The sequence below is a fragment of the Emydura macquarii genome, unplaced genomic scaffold (assembly GCF_026122565.2).
Source record: "Emydura macquarii macquarii isolate MOO-44397 ecotype Brisbane River unplaced genomic scaffold, CSIRO-AGI_Emac_v2 contig_2063, whole genome shotgun sequence".
Classification (NCBI taxonomy): domain Eukaryota; kingdom Metazoa; phylum Chordata; order Testudines; family Chelidae; genus Emydura; species Emydura macquarii.
The window spans coordinates 1,475,884-1,489,225 of NW_027132200.1; the positions used below are offsets into that span (position 1 = coordinate 1,475,884).

A 13,342-nucleotide genomic window follows, 5' to 3' on the forward strand; every position below is an offset into this window, starting at 1 on the left:
ATCCTGTGCAAAGCTCCCCTTTTATCTCCTTCCCACATGTGAACTAGCTGATAACATCCCGATTGGGATGATTCTTCATTTAAAAAAAAATCTCTCAGAAAAGCATTAATGGTCTTAGATTATTAACTGAAATAACATGTAATACAAATATAATAAGTTTAAGTTTTCCCTGGATATTTCTGGATATCATAAAAGGACAACAGAGGCCAAAATTGTCTTTTTTTTTAAATTAACTGACAGCATTTAAAATTATTGCTTCATTTGATATAAAATAAATTTAAAATTTTACCAGTAAGGGTTACGGGCCATATTGGTTTTAGTGGAGTCTCAATAAATGACACAGTTTAGGTTATGCTAATAACACAATCCAAGAAAAGTTTTCAAATATATGTGGCTAGGAGTTAATTGATGTTTCTGACATGAATACTTACGCAAACATTTGGGTAGTGATCTATCCCACAAGCCATTAGCCTTACAGGTCAAAGCAGATGAGCCCAAGATGTAAAATCCCTTCTTGCAATGGTATGCCACGCTGATTCCATACTTGAAACTTTCAGGGTAATTCTGCTGCCCATGACGAATAGCATTTTCCACGAAGCCTGGATCAGAACAGTTCACGACTACAAGACAAACGTGTTTGTCACTTATTTGTCACCACAATGTCATTAATAAAGATTAATAGAGAATACTCCACATTATTTCACTAATGGCTCACAAGAAGGACCTGTAGATTTTGGCTTGATTTTAGGACTACTTAAATAATACATATCATAGTGCTTTTTCAAAGTGTCTAGCCCTTTCTGGTGTGAAGATACCATCCAAAGTGTAAGCAGTCTTTTCTTTAAAAAAAAAACCCATTTCCTACAACAGTCTGTCAGGACTGGTCTTTCAGACATGTAAAGAATGTGGGTGTCCTGACCAATTTGCAGTTCTGGGGATCATACAGAGCTCTAAGGCTGCTGCAAGTTTCTTCCTGATTTCTGTCTGTAGCTGAACTATAAGCATTGCTTCCGGACACAAGAGGAGCATCTGAGTCGAGGAGCTAACTTCCCTGCAACCCTTGGAGAATTGAGATTGAAAACAATTTTCAAATTCTAGCAACTCTGCATTGACCCAACATAGACTGCAATTTTCCTACCAGTGCATGAAAAAGCTGGTGATGGCCTGAGGGTCCCCAATATCTGCCTCTTGCTTCAATGAGGCTTTAGGTTCTAGCTCCACAGAGCCTCAAAACACTGTTGTTTCTCTAGCTGCAAGTACTGTTTTCAGCCCGTAAATTACCTATAATTCATCTGTGTGGGCTGCAGCTCAATCTTGATTGACACAGAACTGAGACAAACCAAGATACTACCAGTATTCATTGTTTGTAGTGTTGTGGTAGCCTTGTTGGTCCCAGGATATGAAAGAGACTAGGTGGGTGAGGTAATATCTGTTATTGGTCCAATTTCTGATGGTGGAAGGGACAAGCTTTTGAGCTTCACAGATCTCTTCCTCAGGTCATGCCTGATCTTGCCTGTAGTAGAAAACTGAGGAAGAGCTCTGTGAAGCTCAGATGCTTATCCTTTCTACTAACAGAAGTTGGATCTATAACAGATATTAACTTATCCACCTTGACTCTCATATAAGTATTCACGGTATACTATAGGCAGATTGTATCTCTTCTCAGTAATACTAGCACGAGCAGCAAGGTTCTCCATGAGGTTCCTTTCACAGAGTTTCGATTCCATTCTCTGTGACATGTGGGAGAGCTCTCCTCGTGGTAAGAGAAGCAAGTGAAGGTTTGGCCTAAAAAACACATTGTAACCCCCCTAAAGTGCTACAAAAGCTCCCCAGCAGCACAGCTGTAATGGAAAACAGTGATCATGAATTATGGATGTTACTAGTACACTATGTATGGAAGGATGCAGCAGATGCTCCCACCATATGAGGTCAGGTCTGTTTGCTAGTGTGTTGGAGAAAGGATCAAAAGCAACTCTTTTGGAGTGACAAGTGCTGCTGTGGATACGAGCGCTGCACATTTCTTCTGCTCCCTTAGAACAAAAATTGTAATAGTGCTTATCCATTATGCATGGAACCATGGTGTATAAAGGTTCCATGCATCCTCACCCTGCGTAAGCACCTGGCACAGGGCTGGGCAGAATCTGGCCCTGAGTGAGTTGTTCAATCAAATCTATTTCTAAAACCTACACTTCAATTTAAACAGCCCATAAACTTTTTCTCATTTTGACTTTCCTGTATTGTGCACACAAACAGCCTAGAATAGTAAAAAGAAAATAAATTTCTCACTATTAATACCTAGAAAGAAAAAAAGATGATTATTGGAAAATCAAGCACTTTATGTGGGAGATGACACACCATAAAGCAGCTGTATTTCACACAGCTTTCAGCAAGCCTGGTGTAACAGGGTGCTGGGTGGTGATCCTCTGGCTAGCCCCCTGTCACTCCATCTTAAATAGCTGAGGGGGAGCAGAGATGGCTAGCTGGGCTCTGGGCTGATTGCCTGAGGCGAGGGAGCTGTCAGCCTATGCAGGCTAAACAGTTGCCCGAGTTTGGTTAGGCAAGGGGCAGCAGCTGCCCAGCTGACCCAAGAGGGTATACGTGTTGGCCCAGAAGGGATAAGAGAAGGCAGAGAGAAGGGGGGAAGGGAGTTTGAAGGTTTTGCCTGTCTCCCTGAACAGTCCCACAGACTGTAAGGTGATGGGAATTCCTGTACACCTTGTAAATAAAAGCACTGGTGACTGCAAACCAGAGGATCTTCGAGTGGAACAGAAGCAGAAGAGCTGTGACGGAGGAACCCATAACACTTGGCCAATTATATCCTTGTCACACATCTCTCTTTTTAAAATGTATATCCCCAATCCTTATTCTTTGAGCTAATCCTCCTATTGAATATACAGCAGAGATTGTTCTCCATTGGTAGAAGCAAGATTGTGATGCTGAGACTGAAATTTCCATGGTAAAATCCTGACAGTGATGTCTATTCTTCTGGAAGCGTGCACCACAAGTGTAGTGAAAAGATGTTATGAATGACATCCTCTGCTCCTCTCATCTCTTCACTGGAGATATAAACAAGGACATCAGAAAAGTTTTAGAAAAATCAATTAATTCTACATGTAAAATAACCCACTGTTTTGGAATATGTGGAGTAGAAAAGATTGTGCAATGATTTCTATTAGTAAGTTTTAGCATTTTACCAATGTGCAATTGTGAGTACACACCAGTTTTCTAAAACTGAAATTCTATCACAGAGATTACTAAAGAGGAAAAACACGAACATACTTATCAATAACAGAACCAATCAGCCTTTACAAATGTTCACTCATTAGTATTCTCTTTAAAGGAATTTTATTTAGGGAGGAAGGGAAGTAACTGGACATTAAGGAATCTGCAGTATTCTAATACTTCATTTTTGGTTGACAATAACAGAATTGTATCTTTTTTAACTGATCTCTCTTTCTATTTTTTTAAACCATAATCATAATTTTATTAAATGTCTATGGCCTCCATCCTGCAATAGATCTGTGTGGGCAAACACCCATGCCTGTGTAGAGCCCCATTGACGTCAGTAGGATTCCACATAGATGCAGATGTTTGCTCATGCAGAGCTCATTTTAGAATCAGGGACTATATTTGAAAATAATGTGGCCAGGCCTAAAGCAAATCTACCTGTAATCTACTGAAATATTGACATTTTACTCACGTGGGTTATTCAAAATGAAAGCTATTTAGAGTGTTAATAATGTAATTATATGGTACAGTAGGATCAAATGAAATGGTGCTAAGATATTATGTTGATGAGCATGGTATGAGACTCTGTATAGAACAGCAATTAATAGAATAAAATAGATATGGTTTAGAGAAGAGGCCTGATTTTCTGAGGAATAAACTCCACATGTTGATTCTCCAGGCCTAGATAGCAATTTCCCGTGTGCTGTGCTGAGTTTTTCCTAAATCAGTCACTCAGAGGGGAGGGGACTTTCATTGCCCTTTCTATCCTGTTTCATGGAACAGGAAGTTTTGTCCCCAAACCTTGTAGACCTTGAAGACCTGTGGAAGGAGACAGTGGGCCAGCTATATGGAGACCCTGTGCCTCGCAATTTTTCTCTGGGGTACCCTGTAAAACTCTGCATCTTGTGATATATGTTTAAACTTCTCCTGACCATAAAACGATTCCCTCCCTTAAAGTAGGACTCCCCAGAGTGGAGGGGCTCTGCTAAAAAGTTTAATATAGTCTGAGGCTCCATTAACTTCATAGTGCATTTTATTCTGATGTTGGGGGAGCTTTTAAAAGACATGGGGAGGGGACAGCAGAGAGTTCAAGCTGCTCCTATCAAAAGTATCCCATGTATCATTTTAATGTATTTTTTAAAAAAAAAAAAGCTAAGAGAAAAGACTTAATTTTTCCTCTTCATAAAAAAAATACGGATGTTAAAGTATGTTAACTAATTTTTTCACTTCTACTAGTTCCTGTCAAAATCAGTGAAATCGATTGTATTGCTGATATACCCATCATCATAGCATGTAGACACAATGAAAGTCTGTGAAGTAATACAATTCTTCATACCCCAGTCTCGTTATCTTAGGAACTCATATAGATCCATCACAGCAGTCTTTGTGCTCTCTCAGTCTTTAAGGTATTTAGCCTCACAACACCTCAGTAAGATAGGGAAGCACGTTATCAGAGATAGGGAATTGAGAGACAGAGGTTCATAGACCTGGTCTACACTAGGAAATGAGGTCAGTATAATTACGTTACTCAGAAGTGTGAAAAATACACATCCTTTAGCAACACAGTTAAACCGACCTAACCCCCAGTGTAGACAACGCTAAGTCGATGGGAGAATTCTCCCAGTGACCTAGCTACTTGCCTCTTGGGGATGTGGAGAACTTCCACAGACAGAAGAATGCTTCTCATTGACACAGGTTATGTCAACACTGAAGCTGCAGCATTTTAAGTGTAGACAAGCCCTAAGTGACTTATCCAAAACGCCTGAGGCAGAGCAGGGAATTGGAGAAATACATGTCCATGGGGCCAAATGCAATGCACCCAAGGGTGCTGAGGGCATTGGCTGGTGTGATTTCAGAGCCATTGGCTATTATCTTTGAAAGCTCGTGGCAATTGGGGGAGGTCCCTGATGACTTGAAAAAAGCAAATATAGTGCCCATCTTCAAGAAAGGGAGGAAAGAGGATCCAGGGAACTACAGACCAGTCAGCCTCACCTCAAACCCTGGAAAAATCATGGAGCAGGTCCTCAAGGAATCCATTTTAATGCACTTGGAAGAGAGGAAGGTGATCAGGAACAGTCAACACGGATTCACCAAGGGAAAGTCATGCCTGACCAACCTGATTGCTTTCTATGAAGAGGTGTCTGGCTCTGTGGATGTGGGGAAAGCGGTGGACGTGATATACCTTGACTTTAGCAAGCTTTTGATACGGTCTCTCACAGTATTCTTATCAGCAAGTTAAAGAAGTATGGGTTGGATGAATGGACTATAAAATGGATAGAGAACTGGCTAGAGCATAGAGCTCAACGAGTAGTGATCAATGGTTCCTTATCTAGTTGGCAAATGGTCACAAGCAGAGCGCCCCAGGGGTCGATGCTGGGGCTGGTTTTGTTCAACATCTTCATTAATGATCTAGAAGATGGGGTAGATTGCACCCACAGCAAGTTTGCAGATGACACTAAACTAGAGGGAGTGGTAGATACCCTGGAAGGTAGGGATAGGATACAGAAGGACCTAAAAAAACTGGAGGATTGGGCCAAAAGAAATCTGATGAGGTTCAACATGGACAAGTGCAGATTCCTGCACTTTGGACGGAAGAATCTCATATACAGCTACAGACTGGGGACCGATGAGCTAGGCAGCAGTTCTGCAGAAAAGGACCTGGGGGTTACAGTGGATAAAAAGCTGGATATGACTCAGCAGTGTGCCCTGGTTGCCAAGAAGGCTAATAGCATATTGGGCTGCATTAGTAGGAGCATTGCCAGCAGATCGAGGGAAGTGATTATTCCCTTCTATTCGGCATTGGTGAGGCCGCATTTGGAGTATTGTGTCCAGTTTCGGGACCCCCACTACAAAAAGGATGTGGACAAGTTGAAGAGAGTCCAGCGGAGGGCAACAAAAATGATTAGGGGGCTGGAGCACAAGACTTATGAGGAGAGGCTGAGGGAACTAGTCTTGTTTAGTCTGCAGAAAAGAAGAATGAGGGGGGATTTGATAGCAGCCTTTAACTACCTGAAAGGGAGTTCCAGGAGGATGGAGATAGGCTGTTCTCAGTGGTGGCAGATGACAGAACAAGGAGCAACAGTCTCAAATTGCAGTGGGGGAGATTTAGGTTGGACATTAGGAAAAAGTTTTTCACTAGGAGGGTGGTGAAGCGCTGGAATGGGTTACCTAGAGAGGTGGTGGAATCTCCATCTTTAGAGGTTTTTAAGCTGCGGCTTGACAAAACCCTCACTGGGATTATTTAGCTGAGATTAGTTCTGCTTTGAGCCGGGGGTTGGACTAGATGAGGTCCCTTCCAACTCTATGATTCTATGACTCTCGCCAAGTCAGAGGTTAGTGACCTGAGCCTTGCACCATCCTTACAATGATTGTGTTCAGAAAAGTTACTATGGAAAAATAGCACTTTTTTACCCAAAAGTTATCTGCTTATTTTAGTGACAAAACTTCATTAATTACTGTTAACAGCAGCTCTTTCTTTTAACGATCCCTTTAAGGAGGCATGTGTGCAGGGGTTGGTTCACTATCATGCTACAACAATTTTATGTGTTAGTATAACTCCTTGGAAATCCCTAGAGGTTAAGTAACATAAAACTGGAGAAATACTGTCATGAATCAGGATCACTTCTTTTTGGAAGCATACTTACCCCTTCCCTGTAGTAGAAAACTTGCACTGGGGTAACAAAAATCAATCAACTTACACTCTGCCAAACCCCTAATATAGATACATATAAACGAGGTTAAATAATAAACAAACAATTTAGCTTAATGAGGTTACTGTGTTGAGTTAAATTGGTTTAAATGCACTTTAAATCACTTAATGTGAATCAACATTAAGGTTGGCACCATTTTATATAGATATACAGTGGAAGTTTTCTAATATCGGTGAGGCCTTACTCTTTTTTCCCAAGTAAAATCACAAAATTCATGTCACTTGCCTGCCTGTTAAACTCAGTTTCTTGCCACCCCTGTGTTCCCTTCATTTCTTTCTCAACAGTCTCCCCCTTTCTACTCTTTGCATCTTTAGTTTCACTTGATTTGCTGCTTGTTTTTCCTCTTCAAGCCTCCTCTCTAGAACTCAATATGCTCATCAGAAGAGGCTTCACTGTTAGTGTCATGTTTGGCATACCTTTAACATTCACGTGTAACCCACTCCAAGAAGCAAGCACCAAGAAGGACGCTTGAACCACACCTAGGGAGAAGAGCTACACAAGTCTGGCAAAGGTAAAGTAATAATAATGTTGATAAAATACAGTTGTTTCCTCATTCATTTTTCATGTTACTCACAGTTTGGTATTGCTTTCAAAGTAGAATCAATAACATCACTCTAATATTTCCTGTACTCCCTTATTACAGCTCCTTAAGTACCAGTCAGGAACAAACACTGCACTATATCTGGTCTTGAAACAGGGTTCTGTTTTATGCTCTTTGCTAGGCACACAGACTATAAAGGGGAAAATTTTATATTGTTGTTATATCTTTCTTCATCCCATATATACCATTATATTTTACCTTTTGGTTAATGAACACTATATTGAGTTTTCACTGTTCAGCTGACAAGGATTTTAGGTTCTTGGTTTTGGTTTTAAATCTACTGCAAAACAAATGATATGCACTTTAGTGGACAGAGATTACAAAATGTTTCATCAGCTTACACCCATAAGACTGAAAGTTACTGTATTGTGCTTTGTACTTTACAATGTCCGTGTTCATTGTATCCAGTTTAACAAAAAAAAACCTGCAGGTATTTCCATGGCATTCTACACAATTTCAACTTATTTAAAAAACAATAAACCGTGAGAAATCAGTATGTTATGATCAGTCTTTGTTTTTTAATATATTTGTGCATGGTGTCTATGGAGGGAGACTGTTTTTGGGTTTATGGTATTTACATTATTCTTTCAAAGGTAGCTGGCTTTAAAGTTACTGACACATATGCATGGTACAACCTTAACTCCCTAAATATTGTGAATTTCCAACTGGGAAGTTAACAGGAAGTCTTTAAACTGTCTTTACGATTCCCCAGTCATGGCTCATTAAAGCAGCCTAGTCAGCCTGGGAGTTGTGTAGACACTATGCTGCTTTGGTACTACCAAGGACTCGTTAAGCACTGGGACTTGGGATCTAATGGCCTTATGGGTTAGCTTTCCACAGATGGAGTGGTACAAAGCTGCCCCATAATGTGGTAATAAAGTAGGAGAAATCTCTACACTGCATGCCCAGCATGCAATAAGAAAATAATTACAAAAAACAGGCAACTAAAAAAAAAAAAAGAAAGAAAGAAAAGGAAAAAAAAAATATTACAAGTGTTGATGATTTTCTCCTCCCTGAAAAGTCACAAAATAAAATATTTGGTAACTATTAAGTTTGACCAAAGAGTTAGACTAATTACCAAAAGCAGTGCTATTTTGATGCTTACTAATTGCAGCCTTGCAAAAGGGAGTAGTAATTTGTACATGAATGAATAAATAAATAAATAAATAAGAACAGCCTCCTCTTCCCTCTCCCCCCCCCATTGGTTTAACATATAGTGGTTAAGAACCTCTCAAAACAAGATTTTGAATGACACATTAAATGTAAGAAACTAGGATTAGTGATCTTTATATCCAACATCTTGCAGACTGCACCCAAGTTAAAGAGAAATGTTCTTGACAACTCCTGCCAAAAACAGATTGAAACCAAGCATAAAATATGTTACTTTTCTGGTTATGATTCTGTGAGCCTTCTTAAAGTAGCGGGTTTACCGAATTTTTTTTTTAAATCTGACATAGAGTAAATATAAAAGAGAATCTGTAGAATGCATGGTTTTCTTCTTTTGCAAAAACATTTTTGTGCGAATTAATGCTTATTTTTGCCACAACAGCAATGAAGATTTTTTTGTATTGTATGTTTAAACTTCAACCATTGTATATGTACATATTTTGGAATAGTCGTCTTCTTGTAGCAAGGATTGTCATTTTCTATGTACCACCAAGCACAGTATAGAGCCCAAACCTAGTTGGCCCCTACGCAATACTGCAATATAAATGTTAAAGAAATAAAATAATTACAGTAATAGTAACAATAGTCACTGCTTTATAAAAACATTTCAAACAGAATGTTAGGCTTTGCCAAATTTTTATGTGATATGAAAAATAAGGGCCTGTGCTTGGAAATACTTCAGTATGTGACTGCATTTACTGTAATGAGGAGTCTCATTTAATTTGTAAAACTCATAACTTGGACTATTCATGAGTAAAATTATTTGAATGCTTAAGTATATGCAGGATCGAGCCCTAATTTAGGTTTGATCACAGCTACCAACACTTGAAGGAGCAGCACTTCTAAGAAAAAGTGCTGTTGGTGTATATGCATTTTCATCAATCTCACTGGCTGAAGTGAAACAAGTCAGATTCCCCTTGTTGATCCAATAGGATTATTTTGGGCTCCAGTCCCAAGAACACTAATGAATGTCCTTTAACTCTGTGAGTAGTCCCATTAACGCCTTTAAGAATAAGGACTGTGGGATATGTTATTCCTTATGTGTGTGCTAACAATAGGTAAAACATTATATATTAGCATGCATGCTGTAAAAAGAATATACTACATATTGGTGAAAGGTTGCAATGGTGAATCAGTTGCAGATAAACATCCTGATCCTAGTTTGTACATATATATCACTTTAAAAACATATAATTATGGAGTAGATTAATATTTCTATCCGCATTTTACATATAGGAGAATTTAGGCCAAGGAAATTGGAAGAATGATTTCTCACAATAACACAGTAAATCAGTGTCAGCACCAGGTTTACAATCCAGGTAACATGATTGCCAGTTCTACACCTAATTCTCTAAACTCCAGAAGAATTGCTTACCCTGTCTATGGCTCTCCTCCTCTTAACTGAAAGGGTCTTCTACCATTATCCATAATCATCCAAGGAATGAAAACAATTTTTTAAATATTTTGAAAATTGCCCCAATTTCTGGAAAGTTTTTTGAACTGACAAAGGCAAATGTTGTCCCAACCACTTCCATGACTTGTAGTTTGCTCAACTCTTTTACTTAATCTATTGCTGCAGTAATCACTTGTCATAACTACATGTTTTCCATTTCATTTTCAGCACAATCCACATTGCAAAAATAAAGTAAAATAAATTTTCCGAAGTTTGAGCTTTGGATTAACAGCTATTCTTGCCAAACTATCTCCCGCCAAGCCAATAATAGGAAATTAAGCAGAAAGACCATTGTTTCCAAGATGATATGTTGCCCTAAAGCTATTCAAAAGCAATTTTAACTGAATTATCCCTGAAACAAAGTAGGGAGAATAGAAACACTTAATTCTCTGGGAAGACTGAAACATGGCATATTCAAAGAATATATTAAATTCCCAAAGAATCAATTTGTCTGTGTGATATAGAGTTCTCATTCTTATAACAGCAGCATCTGTCTAGCCAACTCAGTGATGTGTAAAATGCAGGATACTTGCTGAATATTTAATTTATGCATGTGGTCTGTGCAACGAAATTGCTGCATCATGGCTGACGTCTTATCAAGAGTTTATGAAAAAAAGGATATCCTGTACAACTGAAAAGTATTGTAAAACTTACCCTTTAGTGTCATTTAAAATAACCTATGTTTTTAAAAAGATGTATATGAATTTAATGTGACTAGCAAGGACTGCAGTAAGGGATGCTTTAGGAAAGAATTTGAGCTGATTGGCATACAGAACTAAACCAGTAGATTCCCTGATTGCCCTTCACCCTGTAGACCTAGTTGTAAATCAAGACAAGAGAGTAAAAATAAATTGCTTTCTCACAATGACAGCTGTCAAGGGTTACATGGGAAATGATTTCTAGCACTCTCAATTTAGTCTGTCGAGAAAGGCAGAAGAATGGTTAATATGCCCTGATGATTCTGGAACCTCACTCTGAGTAGATTCAAACCCCTGAGGACAAAGATGTGAAAAGACTGTGTCCTTTGGTCAGTTTTCTGTTAAAAAGTTGAAAGATCATCAAAAAGTATATCATTCACAGTATTTCATTCTTGTTCTTTTTTAAATTTTTCCTAGACAGGAACATATTGTTAAATTAAAAAACAACAACAACAACAAAAACCTGTCGTCTGTCATTAACATTAAAAAAAAACTTTTTTGTTTGAAAAACACTGCATTGTTATCAATCATTAACACATTTCTGATTTTAAACACACATTTGAGTTGCCACTCATGATGAAGCAAGGCAGAGATTTCACTCTCTGGGTAAAAGGCAAATTCTAGGAGAGACTGCCTGAGAAAACACTACATAATGATTCCTCACTAAGGTGAGTTAGCGGAGTTCATTGTAAAGTCACAAAATGGTAAATGACAAGGAAAGAAACAAGGAAAGGTTCACATATAACTTGATTTTGTTTATGTTTTAAATAAATGTGAGTTTTCATAGAATCACAGGACTGGACGGGACCTTGTGAGGTCATCTAGTCCTGTCCCCAGCACTTAAGGCAGGATCAAGGATTTTCTAGATCAGCCCAACAGGTGTTTGTCTAACCTCTCTTAAAAAGCTAACCTTAGGGCTGCTGCCCAGGGACTCCAGACAATTTGGGGGTGCCCCGAGTACTGGCAGAAACTGTGGAGCGGAAGCCCTGAGCCCAGGTGCCCCAAGACCAGGTAGGAGCTGTGGGGTGGAAACCCTGAGCCCAATTCTGGCTGGGACAGGGCTTGCTCTTGCCCTGCACAGCTGCTCTCAGGGAGAGATTAGACCCACCTTCAGGTACCTCCCCCAGATGCAGGAAGCTCCGGGGGCTGCTGCAGTACAGACGAGTGAGACCCTCACTTCCGTGCTACCTCCGGAGGTGGGTCTGATATCCCCACCAGGAGTGGCCATGAAGGGGAAGAGCAAGTTCTGTCCCTCTCCCAGCCCAGCTGGGACTAGCACCTAGGAGTCCCTGGCTGGGGTGCTCCCAGCAGCACAGGGGAGATCGGATTTCACAGGAAGGGGCTTATTTCATGGTCTGTGACATATTCTTCACTGCCATGAAATTGGTAGGGCACTACTCATAGGTTATGTTTTCTAGCACTTTACTCATTTTTGTTGCTTTTCTCCAGACTTTCTCCAATTTGTCCACATCTTTACTGAAATGTGGCGCCCAGAACTGGACACAATATCTCAGCTGAGACCTTATCAGCATGGAGTAGAGTGGAAGAATTCCTTCTCGTGTCTTGCTTGCAATACTCTGAGGAACTGAGCTGAAGCTCACGAAAGCTTATGCCTGCTGAAATTAAATTTGTTAGTCTGTAAAGTGCCACAGAACTCTCGTTGTTTTTGCTGTATACAGACTAACACAGCTACCCCTCTGGAACTCTTGCTAATACATCCCACAATGATGTTTGCTTTGTTTGTAACAGTGTTACCCTGTTGACTCATTTAGCTTGTGATCCACTATGACCTCCAGATCCATTTCTGCAGTACTCTTTTCTAGGGAGTCATTTCCCATTTTGTATGTGTGCAACTGATTGTTCCTTCCTAAGTGGAGTACTTTGCATTTCTCCGTATTGAATTTCATCCTCTTTACTTCAGACCATTTCTCCAGTTTGTCCAGATCATTTTGAATTTCCCTTAGTAGTAATGAAAATTAGATTTTATATTTTTCCCTCCTTTTTTTCAATTGAAAACTACTGGGAACTAATTTTATTCTTGAAACATGACTGACTTCAGTTGAACAAAAATCTGGAACTGGTGAACCATAAAACTAACTCATCTATTTAAGGAAGGCAATGATACATGTCCAAGACCTATTATCTATTAGTTCAAATCTATTAGTTCAGATCTAAGGCCATGATCCTGCACTTACTGCTTTGTCTAAACTAGGTAAATTTGCACTATTGTAATGACATTGATGTAGTTATATTAGTTCAAACCTCTAATATAAACACACTGCACAGATGTAAAACATGGTTTACAAGTATGGAAATTACCTCAGTAACTTACCTGTAGCTATGTTGTTGCTAAATAGCCTCATAGAGACAATGTCTTACACTCATTCTTGACTGTACTCACTCACATGAATAAACCCACTAAAGTAAATGGGAATTCTTATGTGAATACAGTTAAGTGTGTGCGTATATCTTTGCAGGATCAGGG

General features: G+C 39.3%; 1 protein-coding gene across 1 annotated transcript in view; it reads right to left on the reverse strand.

Annotated features, from left to right (window-relative positions):
* The window catches only part of CSMD1 (CUB and Sushi multiple domains 1), a 1,845,645-nt gene that overhangs the window by 57,766 nt on the left and 1,774,537 nt on the right, over positions 1–13,342 (reverse strand). The window contains exon 55 of the mRNA XM_067558441.1: positions 432–620. Within this exon, the coding sequence (XP_067414542.1) occupies positions 432–620 (189 nt within the window). The remainder of the gene's footprint in view (positions 1–431; positions 621–13,342) is intronic.